This window comes from Drosophila nasuta, chromosome 3 (genome assembly GCF_023558535.2).
Source record: "Drosophila nasuta strain 15112-1781.00 chromosome 3, ASM2355853v1, whole genome shotgun sequence".
Taxonomy (NCBI): Eukaryota; Metazoa; Arthropoda; class Insecta; order Diptera; family Drosophilidae; genus Drosophila; species Drosophila nasuta.
Genome location: NC_083457.1, coordinates 36,077,330 through 36,104,994, shown reverse-complemented (window position 1 = coordinate 36,104,994; position 27,665 = coordinate 36,077,330). Strand labels below are relative to the sequence as shown.

General features: G+C 34.3%; 2 protein-coding genes and 8 non-coding genes across 11 annotated transcripts; 9 read left to right on the top strand and 1 right to left on the bottom strand.

Moving 5' to 3' along the window:
• Nucleotides 1-239: 239 nt before the first annotated feature.
• On the top strand, nucleotides 240-1,684 carry LOC132793032 (uncharacterized). 2 transcript variants are annotated; one of them, XM_060802626.1, is made up of 3 exons: nucleotides 240-480; nucleotides 530-706; nucleotides 765-850. In XM_060802626.1, the coding sequence occupies exons 1-3, from the start codon at nucleotides 340-342 to the stop codon at nucleotides 801-803; spliced, it is 357 nt and encodes a 118-aa protein (XP_060658609.1). In that variant the 5' UTR covers nucleotides 240-339; the 3' UTR covers nucleotides 804-850. The 2 variants fall into 2 exon arrangements, with proteins under 2 accessions (XP_060658609.1, XP_060658608.1); XM_060802625.1 differs by having other exon boundaries at nucleotides 244-480; nucleotides 761-1,684.
• Nucleotides 1,685-2,480: 796 nt separating this feature from the next.
• LOC132792885 (uncharacterized) lies at nucleotides 2,481-3,768 on the top strand. Its single transcript, XM_060802410.1, has one exon. It carries the CDS (start codon nucleotides 2,765-2,767, stop codon nucleotides 3,683-3,685), a length of 921 nt encoding a protein of 306 aa, XP_060658393.1. The 5' UTR covers nucleotides 2,481-2,764; the 3' UTR covers nucleotides 3,686-3,768.
• Nucleotides 3,769-13,238: 9,470 nt separating this feature from the next.
• On the top strand, nucleotides 13,239-13,310 carry Trnae-cuc (transfer RNA glutamic acid (anticodon CUC)). Its single transcript has one exon. It is a non-coding gene; the product is annotated as a tRNA-Glu (tRNA).
• Nucleotides 13,311-14,302: 992 nt separating this feature from the next.
• Nucleotides 14,303-14,374, top strand: Trnae-cuc (transfer RNA glutamic acid (anticodon CUC)). Its single transcript has one exon. It is a non-coding gene; the product is annotated as a tRNA-Glu (tRNA).
• Nucleotides 14,375-14,601: 227 nt separating this feature from the next.
• Trnae-cuc (transfer RNA glutamic acid (anticodon CUC)) lies at nucleotides 14,602-14,673 on the top strand. Its single transcript has one exon. It is a non-coding gene; the product is annotated as a tRNA-Glu (tRNA).
• Nucleotides 14,674-15,118: 445 nt separating this feature from the next.
• Trnae-cuc (transfer RNA glutamic acid (anticodon CUC)) lies at nucleotides 15,119-15,190 on the top strand. Its single transcript has one exon. It is a non-coding gene; the product is annotated as a tRNA-Glu (tRNA).
• Nucleotides 15,191-18,148: 2,958 nt separating this feature from the next.
• Trnae-cuc (transfer RNA glutamic acid (anticodon CUC)) lies at nucleotides 18,149-18,220 on the top strand. Its single transcript has one exon. It is a non-coding gene; the product is annotated as a tRNA-Glu (tRNA).
• Nucleotides 18,221-18,614: 394 nt separating this feature from the next.
• On the top strand, nucleotides 18,615-18,686 carry Trnae-cuc (transfer RNA glutamic acid (anticodon CUC)). Its single transcript has one exon. It is a non-coding gene; the product is annotated as a tRNA-Glu (tRNA).
• A 472-nt stretch (nucleotides 18,687-19,158) lies between these two features.
• Trnae-cuc (transfer RNA glutamic acid (anticodon CUC)) lies at nucleotides 19,159-19,230 on the top strand. The gene has a single exon. It is a non-coding gene; the product is annotated as a tRNA-Glu (tRNA).
• A 1,864-nt stretch (nucleotides 19,231-21,094) lies between these two features.
• Trnal-cag (transfer RNA leucine (anticodon CAG)) lies at nucleotides 21,095-21,177 on the bottom strand. The gene has a single exon. It is a non-coding gene; the product is annotated as a tRNA-Leu (tRNA).
• Between the last annotated feature and the right edge of the window lie 6,488 nt (nucleotides 21,178-27,665).

Below are 27,665 nucleotides of genomic sequence, written 5' to 3'. Positions count from 1 at the left end.
TTTAAATGTGAACGAATTTCTGAAAATACTATAATACTATAATATACAGAGTATCCATATTAACAAAGCAAGCTGAAAAAGAACCTAAACTTAAAGTCCTAATTTAACCACATTTATTATTTTTCATCCCTGATTATTCCTATTCGATTAATATTAAAAATATTCCTAATACTTTTACTAATTTTCATGCCCACAAAATAATATTTTCATATAATTTTAAGTCTTTCATGTATTCCCTAAATTTTCTGTCAGTCACGTCAATCTAATCAAACAAAAAATAGATAAAATTCAAGTAAAAAATCAATTTGAAACCTAAATAGTAATACATTTTATTATACTATGGATAAACAGAAGCACACCTTTATAGATGCAAGAAATATCGGTGATATAATAGAATATATAGAACAGTGCAGGGAAGAAGAGCCGATGGAACAGATCTCCAGTTCAAAGAAAGTTCAGCAAAAAGGCATACTTTCAGAGGTAAAAGATTAATATATGTGAAGTTATTCAAACTAAAATGTATTTACAGCGGGGTATTAGAAAAAGTACTTCTTACCATAAGCCAAAAATGACTGAGGTTATCGGGGATAGTCAGCAGAATATCTGCAGAAGAAGGGAAGAATTGGTACTGCAAACGATCAATGAATTCGCTGAACAGTTAAGATTAGATCCAAACTACGCTCAGACAAAAGGCTTGCTGATCGAGGTAGGTCTGAAATTCAATATTATTATTATAAGATATATATTTTTAACCTTTCAGAAAGGCATACGAAAGTATACTGAAAATCAAGGAGCGTTCATAAAAAGAGATTATATGCCTCCAGAAAAAATGGTAGAACATTCAGTAGAGAATTTCGCAAACCAATCGAGTCCCATTTATAGATCGCCTGACATAAATAATTTGCGCATAGAAAAGGGCTTAAAATTAAGCTGGGAAAATAAAAAGAATACTTTAGAAAATGGCTCGTTTGATATGCCAAAGATTCTTAGCTATATTCAACAATTTAACAAGTCTTTGGACAACAATTCCGGCAATATAAATTGGACGGACTTTCGCAAAAATTTGCTAAAAATACATCGTTACTATATGAAGCAGCATAGTTTTATCTGTTCTGATGAAGAATATGCAGTAGATGATGTAGGAGAGAATCCATTGAATAAGTTTGGACAAGACTCCAAAACTCTGAAGAAAAATGAAACCTGCAAGATCAACAGTTTAGATTTGAAAATGCAAGAATTCTACATAAAATATAATCGAACGCTAATCAATAGGGAGAAGACATTTAAAGAGATGATGACACTTCAATCAATGCATAAACAAATCGGACAGAGACTCTCTCAAATCGAGATGGAAATTCACGCGTCTCGCTCTCAACTTTTGAAACGAGGTGTGCACAATAAATGAGCTAAAATTGTAGGCTTCTTCGCTCTTCTCTCTTCACCTCGTCGCTGTTCCAAAATGAAATCTTCAAGTTGGTAATTTTACTTGGTCGAAGGACCACAATTACTGTGATTGTTGCCCTGCTACCTCGTTATGATATCGAATACTTTTTGCATACGGCAAACTCGGAAATTGAGAAAGCCATAAAGGTGTGGCCAAGTCAAAATTTGTGTGTCTGTCTCATCGTCTGTCAACTGATGGCCGATAAACGTTATTTAATAAATTCTCAAGTATTTCAAATTATGTGGTAAATGCTTTGCGATTTTTTCTGAAGATGGGAGTTGAGGCTTTGAATGGGATATTAATGGAGCACTACGAAAAAGAAAAGTATTTTTTTAATGATTCCTTGAATAGTATGGAATTGGATCGTAATGAAAGTTTATGTAGCAGAAGAGAATTTTCTGTAATTTCTTAGTTTTGGAAAACATGCATATAATTCTTTATAATTCTTTTCTTTATAAGTAATGAAATGTAAATCAAAATATGAATTTGTACTTTAAATGAATAAATGCGAGATTATTGGAATACAAAGTAGAACAGTAATTTTTAAATATTTATTGAAAATTCATTCATTTTTGGATTAAGGATTCCTTAAATAGTATTCGTTGGTTTTTGGAATGGATACTAAGTATTTATCAGAAAGGATATTATTTAATTAGATGTATTAATATTATGTTTTTCTTTAAAATACCAAAAAGAGAAGCATAAATATTATTACAATAAATAAATGAATGCAAAATTTATGTACTATTCAGCAGATGAGTAATTTTTAAATATTTTGTAAAAATGCATTCATGATGGGATTGGATGGTAAGTGAATATTACATTTTTATTTTACGTATAATTTTTATGATTTCAAAAATAAATATGACTAAAAAAACAATAGTGTCTGAGCAAAAAATTGGAATAGATTTTGTGCTCATGGAAGATTTCTCTGATTTATATAATATTTGCAAATTTATAATAGTTATAGATATCTTTTATTTTTCTAGTTGACAATTATTTTCTTAGTAGCCTATATGTTTAAACTCAGAAATTATTTTTAAGTACACAATAGTTAAAAATATATTTATTTTTTTAAATTTAGTAGTCCATTTTTAGTCTCTGCAGTTATTTGAATTTTTACCGTACCCTTTTTTTTGTCCCATGTGAAATTTGTCAAAATTCTGTAATGCAAAACCGCCTTTGCAATGTCTTCGCGATACACGCCCAACTTCGTGCGTGAACTGTTACCGAGTGCCTACTGTACCGAGCGAAATCCGCTGCAGCAACCCGTGAGGCGCAAGTTCATTCTGCTGCAGGAGTATCCAAAGGTGCAAAAGGATGCTTCACAAACAAAGCAGCGGAGCATCGAGCATTATCGCAGGTATTTTAAGGGAAGTGCATCGCAATTCACCTTTGGCAGCGCGATGCGAGACACGAATCTGGCTGAATCCGCCAGCTGGGTTGCCGATCTGGAGTCGGAGACTCAGCCGGAACATGGAGGGAGTCATCAGACAGTTGAGGACGGAGAGCAAGTGGTATAATTATGATGTGGAGATCAGTGAGCATCTCTGGTCCCTTTGGGGTGGCCTTCACCCGAGTGCCAACTGCTTTGAGGCACAGTCGAGGGGTCGTCAGACTTTGGCTTGTTGTGTGGTCGCTTGTTGTGCAGCGAGCGCATTTCGTGACCTCAAGGATTGGACGCCCAAGTTACTCGATGCCATTGTACTCAATGGGGATAAATACTACAGGGAGAGTCTTAAGCAGCGCAGATTTAATGGCTCATATTTGAAGTTGTCTGATCTCTCGCTGGACTGCGAGTTCCTGGACATTCGTTTCATGGTTCATGGTCAGCTAGACTGCTTTGGACAGCTTTACAATTCACCCAGTTCTCGGAATATGGGACTCTTTGAGTCCCTCAATTATTTCTTCACACGTTTCCAGCTGGGTATCCTCGAGTGCCAGCAGCATTATCTCGCTTTTGGCTATAGTGCTAATGATGGAGCATACTTTCTCTACGACTGTGCTTGGGATGCTCCTCTCTTTCCTAGTAACATGGGCGCCTCTTATGTGCTGCGTGCCAAGCATCTCTTCCTGCTTCTCTATTGCATCATTGTCACTCTGAATGTGCGCAAGTTGGACGTTAATTTCCAGCTCTTTAGCGTCGACATCAACCGCATCTCAGGATCGCGGTCAAGGCAGGATCAGCTAAAAGATAAACAGCAACATGCTTCAATGTCTTTGGTGTTCAACGAAAAATAAATTACGGGACAACAAACTAAATAATATTAAATGATAATACAGATCTTCCTTTAGAATTAAATTAAAAATATTGATTGCGTTTGAAATCATACAAAAAAAAAAAGTCTTGGTGTATAATACAAAAATTTACAAAAAAAATATTGGCTAATTGACTTTATTAAAGTCGAGATTATTGTAAACTATTACTAAATACTTAAACATAAAGAATCTTTAGGCTTGAGGCTAGAATAAGGATTTAAGAATTTTATAGAAATAAATTCTTAGGGATGAGCATTGACAATTGGGATGTGTTGGAAGACAAGTCATGTTCCATAATAGGAAAATATAGAAAAGATTTATTTATCGTGTTTCATATGGCATATTGAATAATGAAGAAAATTTATAAAGGTTAATATAAAGGTTAAGGTTAAGGTTAAGTCAAGATGTACAGTAAAGAAATATAAACAAAAAATAATAATAAATTGAGCTTGACTAAATTTTTTAGTCGCAAGAATATTGTTAAATATGATCCGCTGTACTTGAGTTGTAAATAAGCTTTCAATTCCCAAGTTAATCAAAATTATTCCTCTTTATGCAAGCCAAATATTTAGTTATTTCTTTTTTTTACAAAGCTCCTAACTGTATCTTGTACTTTTGTTATTCTTCAAGTGCATTTTAAGAGGAAATGCAGCTGAGTAAAGTGAAAATCCCTAGGCTGCAAGGAGGGGACAAACCCTCCAGGACCCCTGAGGAGTAAGTAGCAAAGCCAATAAAGAAAGGGCCAACCAGAGATAAAGTTAGCAAGCAGTTAAATCGCTTGGCCGCATCAAAGATGAAAGCAACAAGGAAACAAAAAGATAGAAAAAGCTTTTTCATTCATATCTGATTCCTTAAGGCGCGTTTACGCTAAACCGAGATAATCGTAGCAAAAGGACAAACGAAACAGAACAGAACAAAGTAACGCCCTTAGATAGTAATCCAGAAATAGCCGCCATTCAGCTGTTTTGTCTGAACCATTCAAGAAATCTCTTGCGAAGCGGAGAGGAAAACCAGTTTCATTTCAAAAACCAAAACAAAGTTATACTAAAAAGTGCTTTTCTTTTATTTTCGAATGAGAAAACAAAAAGAAACAAGACCCGTCTACTACGTGGATATGCAAAAATACTACACGAAAACTCTGTGAATCAAGCCTGCGAGTGCAGACCAAACAAAAAAAATAAAATTAAAAGAACTACTCTTAAAAGCAAATCGCAACAAAGAACAAAATAAACTGAAATAAGGTGAAATACAATAAAACTGCATTCCAAAAACTCAGTCAAATATGAAAAAGAGGCAAAAAGGCTCAAGACAAACTTCTAAAAAATGGAGAAAAAGGTAAAGTAGGCAGTGCTCGACTTTAAGATACCCGTTACAGAGCTCTTATGAATTCCTGAAAGATTGAATACTTTGCCAAAGCTTCGAAGTGTCTGAGTTCTAGGTATTTAATCAGACGGTCAGACAGATGTGAGCTTTAAATTGCCAGTTAGCACTAAGCTATAATACCCCTTTATCTGATGGGTTTGGTGGGAATACAAAAATACCGAGAGGGCACAAACAACAAAATCAAAAAGAAATCCGGTTTCATTTTCAACCAGAACGAGAGTTGTGAGTTTTTGGAAGGTTGCGACGTGCGACGCGCGCTCGTTTTTTAATTCTCTGCTCTGCGCTTGCCCATAAAAGCGAGCCCACAGCATAGATGCAGAAATTAACCGACTGCGAAGCTGGCCAAAACGAGGGCGGCGGCGTCGGTGGTGGCGGTGGCTGAGTTGTTTTGAAGTGCTGTTATGAAGAGGGCTAACCAAATCCGAAGTTGGGCCAAAAAGTGCAAAACGCAGCAAAACTCTCTGATAAATTGCAGGAGACGAACTTGAAATTTAGATTTCGAGAGCAGCCGCAGAATGCCGTCGCAGCTGACGACGACGTCGCCGTCGACGTCTACGACGCGGCGGCAGAAGCGCAGCGACTGCACGCGAGCGAACCAGTTGGAGAGCGCTTTACGAGTGCAGCTGGGGGACGTTTGCTCGTGTGTGTGTGTGTAAATGGGAGAGCGAGCGCAAAAGAGAGTCAATTCGTTTGGAGCAGCGGCTGCTGCGTCAGTGGAGTTTCTTTTTTGCACACACACTCACATGCATACTGACAAATATTATTGCAGTTTTTATTGCTGTCGGTGTAAAGGGTTGAGTAAATCTGTCTGCGTCTGTGTGTATCTAGTTGCATTTGTAGTAGTTGTAATGCCAGCTTGTATTTGTCACTGTATGCGTGTGTGTTGAGCAGTAGCGTTTTATTGATTTCTTGTGTGGGCAACCAAAAGAAGAAAACAAAAAATGAAACGCCGCATGCGATTTAGTTTTTGGCAATGATAAAAAGTGGGCTAGAGCGAGATGAAGAGTGTACAGTGCGGTGCAGTGCATTGCACTGTAAGAACTTAATACCATAAAATAAGTTATAAGTTGGAAGTTTGCAAATTTGCACTGCGAAAACTTTACAAAATGCAAAACTTGCTAGCATAATTTGACCGTTCGTTTAGTCTATTTTTATCGCCAGTACTCAGACCACTCTCTCCTTCTCTCTCACAGTCTCTCTGTGGCGGCGGACAGCTGCCAAAAGTACAATCCAAATATTCTTTTGACTTGCACACCCGCTGCCCACAATCTTCGTCTCGCTCTGGCGCACGCACAGTGCAATTGCAGTAGTTGTACACACACACATATAACTGGGTCCAGCCAAAGTTTTGTGTCAAACTTTTATTAAAGAGCAGGGGAAAAAAAAGAGAGCGACGCCAACAGTTCGCACCTTAAGTCATGTCAATTGAACTTTCCAATGAGGCAGAAAAGTGTAAGAGATAAAAACTTAGTTACACTTTGTGCGCCACCTTTGCCCCACAATCCACACAACATCCACCACGTTCCACCTACTCGCTGAGGCATTTTAACTGACCAACTAAACGAAACGGACGAAGCCGCAGCCAAAAGCCAATAAATAGCCCAGCAACCAAATGCAAAAATAAAAAAACAACAATTCAAAGATGCACAGCAAACGAAGTTCGAGGTCATTGCATCGCCAACATACACAAACAAACACACAAACACATACACTCCACTACAAATAAATAAAACAACAAATGAAACGCGCTCTTCGCCTCGCTCGCTCTTATGTCTCGTTTGCTGAAGGTAGCGGTGGACTGCATTGGTTGCCAGGGGGAAGGAAGTGTGCAGTGTGGGAAGCTAAAAAAGTTCAAGTCAAAATTGCAAATAAAATAAATGGAAATGACTAAAAAAGTGAAATCCACAAAAAACGAGCAAAGCAACAACAATAACAACACCACACAGCAACAACGACGACAACGGCAACGACTAACTGCAGTTGGCAGAGCTTTTGTTGTTGCAATGCTTGGGCAGCCGCCTGTGGGGGAGTTGGCAATGCGGCGTCTGCCGTTTGGCACAAAAGCAATAAAAATGCCTGGAAAAAAACTACTATAGTATGTGTGTGTGTGTATGGTGAGTGAGTGACATACAAAACAAGTAAGAATGTAGCTAATAGAACAACGCGAAATTGCAATACCCTGTTCGCTAATTTGGAGATATTTTAATCAGTTTAATAAATTATTTAGTTATTTTTATTTTTTGCAATTTAGAAGAGGGCAATATTAAATTTGTAATATAAGTAGTCTAATTTCTTGCATTATTAATATGTAGAAGAAGAGGTATTTTGAATTATGCTACCCTCATTTTGTTTTTTAAATTACAGGGTATTAAAAGGCGCAGCAGCAAAAAAAATGACAACAGCACAAAAAGAAGATTGATGATCACGCTCAAGGATATTTCGTTTTACTCTGCTTCTTGCGCTTTGCATTTACAAACACAAATAAGCAGCAGCAACAACTACAGCAAAAAAAGAGGAAAAAAAAATCATGAGCAAAGCGACAGCTAAAAGCTTTTATTAGGGATTTGTGCATTGAGAGGCCAAAGAGAGCAAAGCTTGATTGAAAGTTTAATGCGCTGCAAAGTAAAGCAGCCAAAGCAAATCAAAAATGGCAACAGCAAAACATAGTTACTCGTCTTAAGTTCTTAAAGCTCTCTAAGAGCAACTGCTGAAGCCAAAGAGACTTACGATTAGTTGATTAGATTAATATCCGGCTGAGTACAGTAAGTATATTTCGTATACGCCACTTGTGATTCAGATGCAATTTTGAAATAATCTCAAATTTAGAATGTATTTCTTGTTTAATATTAAACAACAACTTATTAACTATGTGTATTGTATCATTATAAGTTAAGCTTAAAAGTATAAAAATTAAAAATTAGGATCCTAATCATAGTAAAGGAACACATTTTAATATTAATCAAAGAATAGTTGAGCTTTCCTATTCTATGTCGTTATCAATATTATTCTTATAGTGTTCCATATCTCACGCTTAAGAAAAGACTAGTTTTTAGTCTTAGACCTTCTTCTATCTTCAAAAAGTGTAGACAGATTTACCTGTAGCTTAGGAATTCGGTATTTCCTAGCTTGTTCGTTAGGTGCCACAAAGTTCAACTATTAAAAAAAAACAGTCTTAATTTAAGCCGTAACAAGGCTTGACTATCATCATTGCATGGATCTACCGCTTGTATCTGAGTTGCCCCAGACCCAAGGACTGTTTACAGACTCTTCAACATTTCCACACACACAAACACACACACAGCTGTTTTTAAGTGTGCAATATAGAGATAGATTTTAATGACTAAGCGTCGCCTTCACAGCTACTGCTTAACGACCAGAGGCTGGTCACATGTTCTCCCTCTCGCTCTACCCCATTCTGTAAGTTGATTGTTTTTAACGAGCGCAGACGTTAGGCCTGCCTAAATTGCCCCTTGCCGGCCTCCATCCTCTCTTACAAGTCATGCTCTCCCACTTCTCTTCTTCTTCTACACGAGGTGCCGTACCAAAGGAAAAAAAAAAGTTTAATACGTTGTCTGCGTAGGCGTAAATGCTGAAGCTAGTCTCCTTCTCTTTATCTGGCTCCGTCTCCTTCTTTCTCTCTCTCTCTCTCTTGTTTTCATTGGCAACTGGTCAATTCACAGTCGCAACTTCGAAGTTCGAACTGCCAACTGACTGACTCACTTAATGACCGTTCGGCGAAGCGTGCCCCGAAACGGCAGCAATTCCTCTTAGCTGCCTTCCTCTCTTCCTCTCTGGCTCTCCTTCCTTCCCATTCCACTCCATTGCCCCTCAGCCACTTGAGGTTTAATGACGCATGGTTGCGAATTTTGCATTCAGTTCGTGTTTAGTTTTGTGGTTTTGCCTTTTGCCCGGCTGCTTCCAACTGCAGACAAAAGCACAGGCAACAGAAAAAAAAATAAACCAAGCCCCTTTCCTTCCAAGCCGAGCCCGCCTTCCACAATCCAAGCACAAACTCCAGCGTATTCTGTTTTTATTTTTTGCATACCCTATCGTAGAAGTAATGGAAAATGTTGATGATTAGCGCAGGAAAAATATCTATCAAATTTGAATCTGTTGTTGACGATTGATGTTAATAATTTCAAAGTATATAATGTAATAACAATTTAATAGATCTTAGATAATTAGATTATTTAAGAAAACAATTTATTAAAGAAACTTTTCCTTAGGATTGGTTTCATTTAAAAAAGAATTATGATTTTTATTTAAAAAATTTCAGTTATTTTTTTAATTTTCTGTAAAAACAAAAATTTCTTGATTGCTTAGCTATTCTTTAATCTTACGTATCAAAAGTACACATTGTTATATTATACTTTTGCTATGTAAAATAGTGATAGAAATAAATAGGATTTTAATTTTGATTTTTTTTCATTATTAATGTTTATATTTATATTTATTTCATGTATTTTTAATTCTATATTTTAATTTTTGTTTTAATACTAAAATTGTTTTTGCAATTTAATTTTCACTTAAGAAATGTAAATGTAATACTTTAGTTAATCTAGAATGCAAATTTTCCCTTCATTAATATCTTGCGAATACTTTTGAATAACACCTACTAACAGGGTATCTATAAGTCGTATTAAAAATACCCAAGTTTGCAGTTTTAGTCATGCTTTTCAGACTTGGGATTCTTTTTATGAGTTTGCGCTCGTATTGTTTTCATTTTGATGAATGCATAAAAAAGCGCAAGTGATTTCCAAGTGGGCCACAAAAGCGACTACGACGTGACCAGGAAGAGGGGGTGGCCCAGAGGAAGGAAGGGGGTGAAGGATAGCGGAGAGTCAGAGTCAGAGTCTTCTATGAGTCGCACTACTGCCTTGATAATTGTGAGCCAAAAGTCTTTGCACATTGTTGCATGCTAAGTGGCATCGAAGGTGCTTCCCCTCGCCCCCCGTCTGCTCCACTCTTTTCACACTCTGGCCAGACAGAGACGCCACTTTATTGCTTGCCAGGGAACAGTCTCTAATATGTGTGGATATGGGTCGTCATCATCATCATCGTCGTCGTTGTTGTTGTCGTCGTCGATGTTGTCGCTGTATTTGTTGTTGGCGGCGACAAAGTCAACGAGTTGGCAGCGTCAGCGTCATTTACATCTCGCTGCGTTTGTGTGTGTGTGTATCAGTGTGTGTGTGTGTGTGTGTGTGTGCTTGCCTTTATGTTTGTCTTATTTCTTGGCATTTCTGTTTTGTTGCGCACATTCCTGTTGCCATTTTCTAAACGAAGCAAACCAAACCTCACCACACCCCACAACCCTCTGTCGAACTCCACCCAACCCTGGCCTTGCCTCAATGTCAAAGCGCAGCAGTCGCATCTTTATGCCACGGTCAAGGGCAACGTCACATTGCTGTCGCGTGGAAACATAAACAAGGCAAATGGAGAGAGAACAAGTGGAGAAAACAAGCGGAAGGGAAGCTAACTTCCAGTATAGATATAGTGTTCAACTTTAAAGAGTTACACACGTGCCCCAGAACTTCAAAGCTTAACTTTTTCTAGGAATTCTAATAAAGATATCTACTCCTAATACAAACTCAAAATCAACCCACATTTTTCGCTGATTTCCAAGCTTAATAGTCTCGAAATAAATTATGAAATTTACCAGAGGCTTAATGTCTTTTATAAAGGTTTCCGTTTTCTAATAGCCTCAAAATAAAAATAAATAATTTCATTTTACAAGAGAAGAATCGTTTTCAATATGAATCATATATATAACTTTTATAAAGGTTTGCGTTTTCTTACCACACAAATATAGAAATATGAAATAAAATAAAAATTTAGGTGTTAATCATTAAAATTTAAAGAAATGATACGCAAAATTAAAAAAATAATTACTGATAGTATACATATTTCATAGAAATATCAGTTTTCTTAACGTATTAAAATATTATACATAATGTATATAAAGGTTTCCGTTTGCTTATTAATAATTAAAATTTAAAGAAATGACAGGCAACATTTTATAAAAGTATCATTTAATAATTTTTATAGGAAGACTTTATTTTATAGAGATCTCAGTTTTCTTAACGTATTGAATATAACACATAAAATACTAAGACGTTACAAACTTAATAGAGATATCAGTTTTCTTGAAGTATTAAAATATTATACATTATGTAATAAGATGATTCAAGCAAAAACTTGTAAGGTAAGTAATCAGAAATAAATCCAAAATTAAATTAAAAAATATTAATTCCATTTCAATAAAAAATTATGCATTAAAAAATGATTTATTAACTGCAAATTTATTCGAATAGTTGTGGTTAATACGCCTAGCTGAACATCTATAAAATTGGACCCAATCTTAATGTTTAATGCACTTTAAACTTCAAGAATAGGACCAAGCTTAAAAACCTAGCTAATTATACTGTCTATGGAGTATAGATAAAACCTAACTGTACACTGCGTCTTCTCTAAACTCTGTTATGATATACACACTATGTTTGACGCATTTCGCTATCCTTAAGGAGCAGCAAGGACAATCGCTTCTTCCAGAGCCGAGCCTGCTTTGTTGACATCGTGATTGCAGCATTTGAACGCGATTTCAATTCGTTCATATTTTCACAGTAATTGCGATTTATCGATTGTTGCAGAGCGGACATCTTTTCGTTGAAAATGCAAAACTGTTGCTTCAGAAATGCGGAACGTCTTTCGATTTGCTCTATAAATGCAGCCGTGGAATCAAGAGTTACGGTTGCATTCCTCGGATTGAAATGAGCTCTGTAGAGCTCCGACCTTAGATGCCTCATCATTGAGCGAAGAAATTAAAATACGAATTTGATACAAAAAAGACCTGACAAATAATGTAGAACTACTGAGATTAATTCGATACGGAACTGAAACTGTCACAAATATTAATATTGATTGCAGAGCAGATATAGAGAGAGAGTGAGAGAAGTTTGAAGGGGGCTTCAGCGAAATCTTTTGATAATTAAAATTAATTTTCGCTGTGAAGAAATAAAGTTAAAGAGCGGACCGCACATTGCAAACGCGACGAGGCTGTAGAAAATCGAGTTTTCCCAGTTCGGAATGATAAATGGCGTCTAGTTAGCGCAGCGCCAAAAGAGAAACAAGTTCAAGTATCGAATACTCCCCGCTGATAGCTGCTGCTTGCATGGCCTGGCCCTCTCTTGAGCTTGCTGTGTTGTATTTCAATTAGAGCAAAAAGTCGTCCTCAGCTGCAATTAGCAACAAAGTATCTGGCAATGTATGTTTTCGCTATTATCATTTAAATTTATGTTATGGTACTACATATATTTGTTACGTCCCACTTTGCACTGTCTCCCAATCGGTAGTCTACAGTGTTCCAGTCTCCAGTCAGCAGTCTACACTCTACAGTCTATAGTCTACAGTCTCCAGTCGCCTCTTCGTATGCCTTACGATTATGGCCAACGTTGGGTAATTTGTTAGCAGGCAGCGATGCAGTCTCCCAGATAAAAATGCAACCCGTCTTCAGCTTGCGGCTGAAATTCAATGAAAATTAACTAGGGACAAATTGTTGATCGTGCTATGTAAGAGAAGCATCTCTCCATTCTCCATCGACTGAAAGCCATTGTACGCTTTACTGCTGCTGCTCTGGGCTCCAAAAGTTTCTCCCTCTCTATGTCTCACGCTCTATCTCATACACTCCAAATGATAGGTCTACGCATGGATTATTTGTGCTAGCTTTGAGCAATAGTTGTAGTTTGCAAATAGCCTAGATAACTCTAGGTTCTATATTACGACGTCTACTATAATTTTGAATAACATTCTCCAACGTTTTTGGTTTACGGGTATCGCTTCTAATTGCATAGTGAGAAAGTCATTTAATACTTTAACTATGGATATTGAAAAGGCACTTGTCCAACACAGTTTTCACATTATTATCAGTATAAAATGATCGCAATATATTGCAGGTGCTTCATGTAGGGAACATTCTTAAAGAGGAAAAATATACTTTTGAAGATTTGTATATTTTTTTTTAAGAATTCAAGAGAATCCATTTAAAATTGAAATTTTTATATTATTTTCGTTGTTTTCTAGTTATAGAAATTCCAATTAAAGTCTTTAATCTTATATTTGGTTTCAAACCATGTTTTAAATTGCATGATTTCATCCATCCCATATTGTCTAGTGGTTAGGATACCCGGCTCTCACCCGGGAGGCCCGGGTTCAATTCCCGGTATGGGAAATCGTTAGGATTTACTTTTTTAAAATTTTGATTATACATTTTAGTCATATTTTCTGTTTTTGCACTGCACAATCTTTATTATTAAAAAGTATTTCTAGCAAGTATAGATAAGTTTTTAGCTGTTCTTAGTTCAGTTATAAAATAAGTATATGTGTCTCCCAAGCTACTTTTTAAATTTTGCATATTTTCATTTAAAGTCCAGCCTATTGCCAGTTGCATCCACAGCCAGTTTTGCCAGTTTGCCAAACATATTTATTTTGCGAACCCTTCCCTTTTGTTTGTTGCTACCTCTTTGTTGTAGCTGTTGCTGGAGGCTGGCTCTTGCTCTTTTAATAAATGAAAATGTTTTTAATTAATATGCTTCAATATGTCGAGTGCCGCACTTTACTTTATGCAGCCACATTCAAGCCATCATCCCCCCCTAAAAGAACGCAGTCCAGATTCCACATGCAGTCCACCACAATTCCCCCCAAACATCGCCCACACAAGCTGACTGTTGCTGTTGTTGTTGCTGATGCTGTTGTGGTTGAGCAGTTGAAATTTACATTGCATATGGCGGGTGCCTTGGTTTTTATTGTTTCACATTCATTCGTATAATTCCGTAGGCTAAATTTCAATATTTTATATATATTGTGCATACGTGAATACTGTACAAAATACAATAAGAATCCTTTGCCGAAGCATGCAACAAAATAAATACCCGTTCTACTCTTAAAGCCCTCACAACAGCAGCTCTCTTTGTCAATCTTGCTCTCTCGTTCTTTTATTCATAGCCCAAAGTCATGCTGTTGTTGTTGCTGCTTCTGTTTGCTGCTCGCTGTGGACAACGGCGACTTTTGTTTGTTTTCTTTTGTGTGCTTGTTTCTCAATTATTCAATGCATTGACTGTGCGAGCAAAAGAGCCCGCATAATCACGGAATATCTATTTATAGATATTTATTTTGTGTTTGCCTTTAGTGTAAGTTTAGTTTTGCGCTCTATGTTTTCAACCATCCCATATTGTCTAGTGGTTAGGATACCCGGCTCTCACCCGGGAGGCCCGGGTTCAATTCCCGGTATGGGAAACCAAACTGAGGTTTATTTTTTTTAGTTTTTAGATATATTTGAAGTTTTATTTTCAGATTTAGATATTTCTGATATAAAAATAGACTGCTGACAATGATGCAAGCGCATAGTATTCTTAAAACCAAATGAAATTGTCGGAAAAGTCTTACTTTTAAGTTTTATTTTAAGAAACATCCTTTATTTAATTAGTTTTAAATTCTGTTGTAGTTTTAGCGATTAACATCTATCCCATATTGTCTAGTGGTTAGGATACCCGGCTCTCACCCGGGAGGCCCGGGTTCAATTCCCGGTATGGGAAACCGATTTGAGGTTTTATTTTGTCAAGTTGCGTATAGTTCTTAAAGAGTCTGCTGCGATAAGATAAATATGTATTGTGCGATTATAATATATATATGTATATATATTCATATTCCTGATATAGATCAAATCTCTGTTCCGCTAGGTTGAAAAATTGTGAACAAAATTGATTTACTTAATTTTTTGCTTTCGTGGTAACTCCTTTAATAACAAGTTTATATTTCGAAGTAGCTTAGTAATATTTGAATTATTGCTAGATGAATTAAGTTACTATGTGAACTAACTGATCACATATTTCTGATAATAGTATAAGAAATATTACTTTAAATTAAAAACAAAATTGCGTCTCTAATTTTAAAATATTTCCAATTCTTCCTCTAATAAAAGATACATATTTTGTCAAATTTTTTCTAAAATTTCGTAGAAGTTTCCTTTGAAGATAACTATCCCATATTGTCTAGTGGTTAGGATACCCGGCTCTCACCCGGGAGGCCCGGGTTCAATTCCCGGTATGGGAAAACGAGTCGACATTTGACTAGTTTCCTTTTTGCAATCTTTTAAGAATGTGATTTCTGGTTTCTTATATAGATGTTTGATTTTCGAATTGGTAATGTTGTACAAAATATTATTCATCTTGATTACATTTTTATTCAATTTACAATAATACAATTAAATTATATTCGTGTTGTCTGTCTTTCTCCTAAGCAATATTTAAAATATTTTCACCCGCCATAAAGCATTGCCATTATCCACTTGTATCATAACAATGCATCAATGTCCATTTCGAATATTATACGAGAGAGGAGACTGTTTCCTCATTCAGTTATACGAATGTGCTTGCATACTCGAGTCTATGTGTGAGTCTACTGTATTTATTTGTGAACTGTATGAATGCTGCTGCATTGGGCTGTCAACTCTGGCTCTAGCTGATGAATGATATACCATTTCCAGCGAATGAGCAGCAAGCAATGTGACAGACGAGGGGAGTGCGACGTCTACCAGGCAACTGGTTCCGTTGACAGACAGACAGACAAACTATACATTTGATTTTTGATGGCTTTTGACCGGCGGAATGTCTCGAATGGCAACAGGAAATATGCTAAATGAGAGAAGCCCAGTTGCCACTCAAAATGCAATCATTTATCATTTGATAATCTAATGTTACTTAAGATTGAATGTGCACCCTTAAATCGGAATACTGAATGAATTATGTTCGCTTTGATTTCTGCACCCAACATATGCTCATTGAAATCTTTTCATTTCCGTCAGGATATTTTTTGTTTTCCTCCCTTTTTGAATGCGTCGTTGCATTTGTGGCGAAACAAACCGCAAACTTCATTTATGAAATGCGCATTCATTTCGGAAACTCAACGGCAACCCAAAACTCGAACCACTCAAAAATTTGCTAGGCAATTTTATTTAAAAATGCAAAAGGCTTTGTCGTTTGGCGCTGCATGGCGGATATTGCCTCTGACTCCTGACTATAACATGCATTAAAATTGGCAATCGTCCCTGTGCGGTTGAATTGCTGACAACATCGAACATGGCCAGTTCCACACCTGATGCATCCCCATCCTGCTCCACATTGCTCCAGCTTGCCACCTTGCCACCATTTGCAGCAACGTCACCACCTGCAATTGACAAGCGGCGGCTCCCAGCTTCATTAGGTGAGCCAGCTGCCCCTCCTGCTGCTGCTGCTTCTGATTCTGCTGTTGCTGCTGCTGCTGCTGCTGGACAAGGACATGCAAAAGGCACCTCCTTCCTGCCCTTTGAACGCTGTAGCAGAAGGCCGCTGCCTGCCATTACACTAGGGTTGAACGGGAAGCTGTGGTAAGTTTTTAAGTATAAAAAAAGGAATACACTGAGAAAAAGCTGGATGAAGTTGAACATTATTTTAGCGCATCAAATTCCAAAATAAGTTTAATACATTTTATTACTAGCTTATTCATAAATTAAGGCTATAATATTAAGTGTATAATTTAAAATACTTTTTATGATTCAATCTTTATTGTATGAAATTTATTAAAATATCTAACAATTATAAAATAGTTATCTACCACATTTACTAATTTACATTTTTTTTTATAATTTTTTAAATAATTTTATTTAAGATTAGTATTTCAAAATGATTCAAAATTATTTCTGTGTATATATATACATAGTCAGTTAATCCATTTTACTTATTTTCTAAATAGTTTCAGTTTAGATTATAATTCAATGGGAATAATTGTAATATTTATCATATAAGTATACAAATCAACTGACTATGTACATAAAAATAAATTTGAAAAATAATTCATTATTCTGTTATTCATATAATAAATAACTATTATACGCTTGTTTCATTTGTCCTTATAATAATAGGTCTAATACTACATTATAAGTACATATGCAGAGTTAAATTAATGTTTCTCAAATGAAGAATAATATAATACAAATATTTATACTTTGTAAAATCTTGGTTTTTCTTGAAGAAAATATAATAAAAAATAATTTTGAAAATTTTTGTTTCTTTACTAAGATTTTCAGCGTTAAGCGATGTGGATAATGGTTTATTAATAGTTTCTAATTTTGAATATTATTGACAAATTTCATATTCTCATTTTCAATGAATGTAAATACTTAAGTTCCTCATCAAACTTTGGTGCCTTTTGAAAGCAGCTATATTGTTAGAAGATTTCTCTGAGTGTAGTCCAACCCTTTTTTTGGGCTGCATTCGGGTTTTTCGGCTGCGCCTTCAGTCTGTTGCATTTTTCGGGCATTGTGGCCGTATGTGGGCGTGGAAGGGGAGGGGGGCAGCTGTGGATGCTGTTGGTGCTGCTGTGGCTGCGGCTGCATCCTTGCATTCTGCTGCCGCCTTCCTGCCTTCCTCTGCCCGCTGTTCTTTACCGCCTGATTGTCCCCTTGCGACTCGGCTCGGGCGCATTTGCATTTTTTATATTTACAGTTTATATATAGTAAAGCATGTGTTGTGCCTCTCTCTGTCGCACTTGCCTGCCACCTGAGTGCAGCATGTGCTGGCTATTGTCATCTCTGTTTGGCACCATAAAAATCGATAGCAACAACAAATTTGAAATGCACTTCATGTTGCCATTGTTGATGCGTGTTTTTTTCAGCTTGTATATACATATATTACTATATACTATACTTACACATAGTTGAGTGATTCCTTGTGTGTGTGTGTGTGTATATATCCTGTTTACGCATGTGTATATAAGGCGCAGACCTTATCGCATATCGTGCAGGCCCAGTAGCATCCACCTTCATCCTTCGCTCTCATCAGGCTTAGCTCACAATATTGAAAGAGAATGCACTTGCATTTTAAGTGATTTAATTCAATCAGACCTTGTTCGCATCCATCCACATCCACACAAACAATTTACGGCCATGTTCATATATATTTTTGACGATAGATAAGTGTTAACGGATCTTGGGTTTGGGTTATGAACCGCAGAATGACAACGTGGCAACATCTATCCCATATTGTCTAGTGGTTAGGATACCCGGCTCTCACCCGGGAGGCCCGGGTTCAATTCTCGGTATGGGAAAACCGTTTCCGGGTTTATTTTTTCCTATTTTTTGCACTGTTCATAGTAAGTTATTTTTAGGATTCTCCACTTTTATTTTGGAGAAACTTTCGATCGTTTATCAATTATTGTTGTTTCATTATATTTAAAGATACAATTGTATTAATTTTTATCAGTTTTATTTTTTAGATTTTGTAATCCATTCCTTTTTGGCATTCAATCTCCCATATTGTCTAGTGGTTAAAAAGTTTTTAAAAGTTTTGTTCAGGATTCTAAAATTTGAAAGAGATCTTTCGATAAAATTTACAATTTGTTTTTCAATATTTTCTGATTTTTTAAATATTTTTACATTATATTTATAGATACTATTATTTTTCAAATTTTTTTTTTTATCAATTTCTTCAGATATTTCATCTCCCATATTGTCTAGTGGTTAGGATACCCGGCTCTCACCCGGGAGGCCCGGGTTCAATTCCCGGTATGGGAAACCGATACTAGGTTTATTTTTTGCCTATTGTATTTCTCACACTGTTATATTAAAAGTTATTCTTAGGATTTTAAATTTTTTTGGAAAACCCGTTTCTAGATTTATTTTTACCTAGCCCCAAATTTTTTTGTTATAAGTTATTTTTAAGATTCTTCACTTTTTTAAAGCTTTCGATCGTTTATCAATTATTGTTGTTTCATTATAATTAAAGATACAATTATATTAATTTTTTTCAGTTTTTTTATCTAGATTTTTTTAATTCATTCCTTTTTGGCATTCAATCTACAATCTAACCCATCTAATGGTTAAAGACTTTTTAAAAGTTTTGTTCAGGATTCTAAAATTTGAAAGAGATCTTTCGATAAAATTTACAATTTGTTTTTCAATATTTTCTGATTTTTTAAATATTTTGACATTATATTTATAGATATTTCATTTTCGATATTTCATATCGATATTTCGATATTTCACCTCCCATATTGTCTAGTGGTTAGGATACCCGGCTCTCACCCGGGAGGCCCGGGTTCAATTCCCGGTATGGGAACATCAAGTGAATTTTTTTTATTTTTAGTACTAACATTTTAAAATACTGTGCACATTAGTCAACATTATTTTTACTATTTCTGTTCATTATGTTCGAGTTAAATGAGAGGCAATGGCCAATTTCTGAGTTAAACTTCAGTCAGCAGGTAGTCAATTAGCTGAGTAATTGATTTAACTGTAATGCAGACCCATTGAAACCTGTCAGTGGCATCTGTGAGCTATTCAGTTGCCAATAATCCAATTACTGGGACCTCATATTATCCATTAGCTCTAGCTGCAGCCGAATTGAATGCACCATGTGCAAGTAGTCGTAAATTCGATTGGCTTCAGTTTTTGCTACAGTCTGATTGAGTTCAAGAGAAAGGAGAGCGGGAGGTCAGCTAGGTAGCTGCATTCTCTAGGTAGGCACTGGTGGCCAGTTCCTAACGAACCTATAATTGAATATAATATTCAATTATAGCTGAAAGGAGCACAAGAAATGCAAACAACACGCACAAAAATTGTCGAGCGTTGGGCAAATTAAATGAAAGCAATGCAAAAATAACTTTTCCTCTTCTCTTTCTCCTTTACGGTGTATTTGTTCAGGTTTTGGGTTGGGAAAATAAACCGCATTGCATAAACAGCCGCCCCATCAGAGAGTTCCTCCATGTATATACATTTATAGCACATATATATACATATATTCTGAACTGACCGAGGGATTCTCCATCATCATTCATTTACTTGTATGCTGTATATAACGCACTTAAAGCCCATGGTCCATGTCCATGTTCATGTCCATTGAACACCGCACTCCAACCATGTGCGTCTGCCTCTGTCCCCTGCCTCCCCGTTTGATGCGTTTTATTGCACTGGACGACAATCTCTCTCTCTCTCTCTTTCTTTGTCTGTCCCGCTCTATCTGTGTATTCCATCTCTGTCAAACACCCCCGCAGCAACGCAGCATCGCAGCAAAAAATACAAATAGAATAAATAAATAAACCTAGGCTTGTATTAATGAAAAATTTCGTACATCGAATTCGCATCATTAAAAATAAACCCCACTCGACAGCCAAATGGAAAACAAAACAAAAACAAAGAACCAAAAAACCAAAAATAGATTGCAAAAGCCCGACAAAAAAATTCGCATATGTGAACGCGAGTCGCGAAAAGTTTTTAAGGGTTGCAATTTTTTACCTCCAAATAAAAACATTCCAAAATTCTTTTTGTATGAAAATCAATTGGGTTTCATTTGCCTTTATTTTACTGATGATTTTTTCTCTGTGTAAATGGCAACAATGCAAATACATATACAGGTATATAAGAGCTTGTATGGTGCTGTTGTTGTGTGCTGTGTTGTTGCATTTATTAACATTCCCCAAAAAAAGATAGGCGTTAAGCGCTGCACAGGGATATTATAGATATACAATATCTATAAGTAGAGTTAATATAGTAATTTCATAATTGGCATTTAATAGCATAGGCTTATAAATTCTGGATGAAATATAGTATTTTTTAAAAACTTTTCTGTTTGTTTTTGAAGGCAATAATATGAAAAATTTTGCATATCAATTATTTATATATAGTTCTGATATAATCTCTAACAACAAAAAGATGAATTATAAAATAGATCAACATTTACTTAAAATAGAAAATTCGTAAATTTATAAATATCGGTTTAATAAGTTTCATTTCTTTTTCTTTTGTAGTTTTCCATTAGAAACAATTTTTTAGAAATGTAGAAAAGTGATTATATGTATTAAAAGTATACGTATGTATACATTATAAGTATTATATAATTTGTTTTCTATATAAAATTGCTTTATACCTATGTTATTTTCAAATTTGTATCTTCAGAAAAATTAAAAAAGTTGAAAAAAAATTCTTGTCAGAAGTGGGATTCGAACCCACGCCTACAGAGTAGACTGCGACCTGAACGCAGCGCCTTAGACCACTCGGCCATCCTGACATGTGAACGCATGTTAGATAAAGACTGTACAAGGCAACAAGATAAAAGAAAATAGAGAAAAGTAAGAAATATAATGATTAGGTAGAACTAAATTAATTGAATTAAATTACATATTGTCGATCGTATGCTAATTGAGGATCAGTTTAATTTACATTGAATTACTTTACACTCTTACAATAATTTTCTATTATACTTTGCGCGCATTTCTCAGCCATGAATCCCCATGATAGGCAATTTATGCTACACCCTTTGCCAGCGATATTTACATATGTATATGCATGTTGCATGTTGCATGTGTCTGTATGCACATGCAGTGCTTGTTTAACAACAGTCCAGCATATGCGACATGCACAAAAGTGTAAAAAAAAAATTGTTTCACATGCGCAAATTTGTTGGGTGGCTGCATGTTGCAGCAGTAGCTTGCTGCAACAACGGTGGCATCAATCGGGGGCATGGTTAATCAGCAGCGGCTTTGAGTTCAGAGAAGCGACGGGGTCGTCAAATATGTAAAGAATGAGACTAGCAACGAATTTTTTATGCGCTACGAGAGGTTTGATTAAAATTAATCAGAGAAAGTTATGTTGAAAATAGATTAATCTCAAACTTAGTAATAAGTAAAGTAAAAAACTACTAACAAATGTATAGTCCCAAGAAATAACATTAAACTTTCGTTCTAAGAAAAGTATAAAAATACTAAAATAATGCAGTAGTATTTAAAATGTACAGACTCAAGAAATGTCAATAAGATATAAAATGATGAAATGGAAGGGAAATATTTATAAAATTAGGTGTCATTATCTTAATTTTAAGAAATTTACAGAGTCAAAATGAGATAGATATTTTGCAGTTTTTATACTATACAAAATACTATAACAAATAAATAATACTAAAAGACCAAATCTCTATCGCCACTAATATGCCTCAATTTGTAGAGCAACAGCGCTTGCTAAAAATTAAGCAAAAATGCGAAAAATGGCAAAATAAAAACGATGACCAAAAATGTATTTTAATGTCAACCCATATATATACATATATATTCATGTAGGACTTATATGCTGGGCCTTATATACCATGTATAATTGCAGCTGATGTTATGTTACGTCAATATATTGTACATGGTCTTTTGGGCTTTCAGTTTTGTTTTTTTTGGGGTATTTGGGAGCTGAAAATTTGTGCGTATCCCAAACCAACGAAGTGTTCAGCGTAGACTGTAAAAAACTGTACTTATTAGGGGTTAATTTGGCTTTAAGCGTGATGGGAGCATTGGGGATTAACAATTGAACCCAAGTTGTAATGAAACACATAAATAATTGCATAGAATTATCGTGATCAGGCTACAACTATGTATATTAGAGATTGTAAACAATGGCAAATGTTGGTAGCCAATCGTTTGACATTTTCCAATTTTTCCAATGTGCAATTAGCCAATGAAAGTCGTCTTTTATAATACGATAATATTAGTATTCACGATTCATGTAACGTCGCCATGTTTGTCGTCCATGCATCGTTAATTAAAAATAATTACAATTTTTACAATGATTGGATAAAAACAATGAATTATATACATGTGATACGTTTTTTATATCGTTTGTTTTTTGGTTTAATACAATTGACAATAATTTACATTATTTTACGCGCATTACTCACACTTTGCTCTCAGTCTCCATGGCTATTTAATTATACATTATGCAATTAAAACTCAGACACGTATGTGCAAATTTATGTTGTTGCTATTGAAGGCAATTTATATAAATTATATAGAGTCCTTTTAGTTATCAATTATGCGCAAGGAAGGGGGCTTTATAACTATCATGACATATTGCTTATAATACAAAAGTTTATACCCTTTAAAAAACGATGAAAAACGAGACAATTAAACAAGTTGTAAAACTCACTTTTAAACAAAATTTTATTAATCCTTGTTAAAATTCTATGACTTTTTATAAAAAAAAAACAATGAAATTACAGACTTATATTTATGTTTAGTTTATATTTTGAATGAATCTTAGTAAGGATAAGTATAAATTCAAAATTGAGAAGTACAACAAAACTACATTACTAATTTTCAGTATATACTTTATACCAAAAAACCTAAGTTTGGATATTTAATTCGATGAATATTTCTAAAAAGAACCACTTAAATAAATCTTAAACTATTTCTTGAACAAAAAAAAGTAAAGAAAATAAAATTCTAAAATTATACTAAAATTCAGTATTTACTTTATACCAAAAACCTAAGTCTGGATATTAAAGTCAATAAATATTACTAAAAAGTACCATTTTATTAAATTTAGAATATTTCTTAAACAAAAAAAGTAAAAAATGAAATTCTAAAATTATACTACAGTTCAGTATTTACTTTATACCAAAAACCTAAGTCTGTATATTAAATTCAATAAATATTACTAAAGAGTAACATTTTATTAAATTTTAGAATATTTCTGAAACAAAATTGAATTCTTAAACCATATAATACGATTTTCTTAAGAATTGTTGAAATGAAAAAACGAGTCTAAAATCCACACTCCAAAAATCTTCCGCTCTAAATCGTATAATTTATTCTTAATTTGAGATTTAAACGAAAAAAATACTTGATCCTGTTTATGCATGGTATTTTTGAAGTACGTATCGCGAAAAAAATGCACTTTGCATAATAATACGCCCAATGCAATGGCATTCAAAAATGCTGTATATTTAGTATACTGTATATACTACTTTATATGGAAATTCAGTGGAATGGCATACGCAAAATGACAATAAAATCGAATAAAAAACGCAGCCACAAAGTGAAAGAGGAGCCGAAGGATGAGGATGAGGACGGCGATGATGATGACGGAGGATACACAAAAAATAAATAAATAAATAATTTACAATAAAAGCACAATAACAACAAAAATGTCATTGCGTGCGTGCGGTTGGCCCGCCCACAAAAAGGCGTTCTGATGCTGATGCTGATGCGGATTCTGAAGCTGTGTTGCTGTGTGTTGCACGTTGGGGTGGCAGCTCAGTGTGGGTTGCAATTTGGTTGGTTGCCACGGCGTTTGGGGCATGCAACAACAACAATAAACAGTAGCAAAGGCGAAAAAAATATAATAATAAATTGTATTATAATTTCTTTTTTACGCAAGGCTCAGATGAAATATGCGATGTTAAGCGAGCTATGCTTTGAAATCATTTACAATACCACGAGCTCTGTTTAATACTAAAGAGAATCGGAATACCAAGAATATTAATATTTGATAAAAGATAAATTGAAAGGAAGTTTATATCTTTCAATTAATTCATTTTTTTCGATTTGATCATATTCAAACCAACCTATTTATGGTATAAAGAGTATTGTTGTATTATAAATTTTAAATTCATATTAAATCCAGTTTTAAATACTACACTTTGTTATAGTAAAGAGAGCATTGTTGTAATATAATATTCAATCCAACATTAAATACTAAACATAATATAATATTAAATCTAGTTTTAAATACTGCACTTTGTTATAGTAAAGAGAGCATTGTTGTAGTATAATATTTAATCTAGTATTAAATACTAAAGTTATTTATAGTATAAAATGTATTGTTGTAGTATTTGAATTTAAGTTTTATTTATAATATATTCCATATTGAGTTTGGAATTTGTTAAGAATTTAGTATATCTTTTTTAGAAAGTTTCTTATTAAATTCTGTAAAATATTAAACCAATTAAGAAAAGAGAAATAATTTGTGTTATTGTTTTTAAAAATTACTTATATTCTTTGTGATTTTATTATAATGAAAATCGCTAGATATGCTAATAAAATAAATTTTTTGAGATGTGCTAAAAAATATAATTATTTATTTCAAGAGAAACTTTCATTTACATTAGAAAATGCTGATACAATTTATTGCTAAATAATCTTATAAATACAATTAAATACTGACAATAAATATGATTTTGTATTGAAAAATAAGAATTAATTAATTATTAGATGAAATAAATATAAAATAATGCTATTATTAGAAATAAATGTTTTCTTTTATTTATTTATTTATTTATTTTATTATTAACTAATCTTATAAATACATTTATAATATTTACAATTACTTTGATTTTCAATTAATGTTATTGCTCCTCTCATATTTATTTCTCTGTGTTGACAATAGTTTTTAAAAATCCATGTTATTAAGTAAATCATAATAATTCAGACCCCATTTTAAATGCGGTTAAATATCCTAGAATCATTTTAAAACGTCATCAAGCATCTCGTCTCGGGTGTGAATGAAATGCGAGCACACAAAAAAATGCTACACAAAATGAATGCAATTTTTTGTTGTTATTTGCTGTGGAAACGCATCTAAAAAAGAATTTAAAAAAGAGTTGTTGCCGTTGCCGTGTTGTTGCAACGCATGGGAGGCATGCGCGCAGCATGGCCGAAAGGTGGCAAGTGGCAAGTGGCAAGTGGAGCATTAATGCGCTGATGCAGTTGCAGTTGCAGTCGCCAAACGCTGCTGCGACGTCTACTGATTATGTTGATGATGCTGCTGCAACAACAAAATAATCGAATAAATTAACATGCAACAACAACAAGAACAACAGCAGCAGAAGAAAAAAATAAAAAAAAAAACGAAATGAATTTTCAATCGACACGCGCTGCGTGTGCGTGAAAATTACAGCAATGAGAATACAATTTTTCCATTTTTTTTTTTTGCTGTTTTGGGTGCGCTGCATTAATAGGGCTGCTAATTATTGACAGCCGATGTCGTCCTCCTCCCGCTCCCCCTTCCCCGTCACCCTCTTGACAACCCTTCTGGATGTTTGGCTGCTGTCCACCCACTTGTGCGGTTTTTTGCTGCCGCAGCGTCGACGTCCAACCAAACGCAATTCATAATGAGTTTTTTTCACCCGGATATATTGCGTGTTGTTGTTGATGATGTTGTTGTTGCTGCTGTTTGGCGTTTTTGCATTTGTTGCAGCGACGCGTTATGCAAAAATCAGTTTCGAAAATGCTTTGTCAACAGCAACACACATTCAAAATTTTCGGTTTAGTCGCATAAGTTTTATTTTCACCTAATTTAGTATCGCATTGCAACTTTGGCCCAAAACACACGGCAACGTTTTTTCGGACAAACCCCTCAGAAAAAAAAAAAATTCCAAATCGAAAGCAACTAAAACGAACAACATCCATGTGCAAATAAAGTGAGTGGTGAATAAAGCAGAAAAAAAAACTGAATTACGTATACGCGTCGTATGCGCAATCTAATACATTATCAGTTCTCCTAACTCGCGTTAGTATATGCATGTGTAAGAGTGTGTGTATGTGATATTATGTGTGTGTGTGTGCCACCCCTAATTACTGTAGCTAAACCCATCGCGCATAGCTCCCAGCCTACCCCAAAAAAAAATATAAAGCCGAAGCCGAACTCTCTATTGAATTCTCACTCTATTTCTCTATTACGCTGACGTCGACGTCGTCGCTGTTGCCAGCTATTTTGTGGTTTGGTTTGGTTTGCTTGTTTGGGTTTTTTTTTTTGCGCTTTTAGCCCTTTTTTTGTTGGCTTTAACTACGCGCCAACTGATTAACAAAATTAGTTTAGAAAACTCCGCACTCGCGTACGAAACAAACAAAAATTTGTTCGGTTCTTTTCGCATCAAATCTAACACAAAAAAAAATAAATCAAATAAAATCACCGTTGAGAATTTCATTAGAGTCGTGCTTAAGCGTAGTTCATCTAACTATATTTCTATATCAAACTAATGTGTCGAAATTTAGTTTTACTTTGTATTGAATAAAAATAATTATTTCTAATTTTTAAATTAAAAAAAATGCTGTTAATTTAAATGGCATTTTAGTAATGAAACAACAAATTTTGAAGTTCCGGAGATATTTCAATTTAACTATAGCTTATCAAGCTTAATTTTATAATTATTAAACAAAATAAAATACAAAATGTATGATATTTGAAATCTACATCATGTTGTGCAAGGGCAACAAAAGTAAAAAAGAATTAAAGTATAATTATGTATGTTCGTTTTAATAATCTAGATATACATAGATTATTTTTAACTCAAGAAAGAAAGAGTTTAAGATGACTGTTGTTGTATTCGAATGTTGTTAACTGTATACAATTGTTTCAAAATCTTTTCTCTTAACTTCGAATAGTAATTCAATTATTATATTTTTTATTTTTATTTCATATAAGTACAGGAAACTTTTTTATGTTATTTTGGCATAACATTTATAGTATTTATAGTATTTAGACACAATAATTATGTCTCTATTAAATTGATTTTTAACGTTGTATTTTGCTTGAAAATTTATTATTTATACAATTTATAATTTTTAATTTATAAAAATTGCTTTTAAATTACAGATTTTTTAATCTTTTCTCCCTAGCCCTAATTAATATTATATATTTTATATTAGAAATGTTATATATATTTTTTTTCAAACATATATCTTTTTATTAAATAGTTCTATGATATAAAATCGAAACTCAACTGTAATCTTTTATTTT

Bases quoted from the DNA above. Each gene is read 5' to 3' on its own strand.
- LOC132793032 (XM_060802625.1), top strand. From the start codon at position 340: ATGGATAAACAGAAGCACACCTTTATAGATGCAAGAAATATCGGTGAT. The intron at 481-529 runs GTAAAAGATTAA...ATGTATTTACAG, and splicing joins AAAAAGGCATACTTTCAGAG to CGGGGTATTAGAAAAAGTAC. The intron at 707-760 runs GTAGGTCTGAAA...TTAACCTTTCAG, and splicing joins CAAAAGGCTTGCTGATCGAG to AAAGGCATACGAAAGTATAC.
- LOC132792885 (XM_060802410.1), top strand. From the start codon at position 2,765: ATGCTTCACAAACAAAGCAGCGGAGCATCGAGCATTATCGCAGGTATT.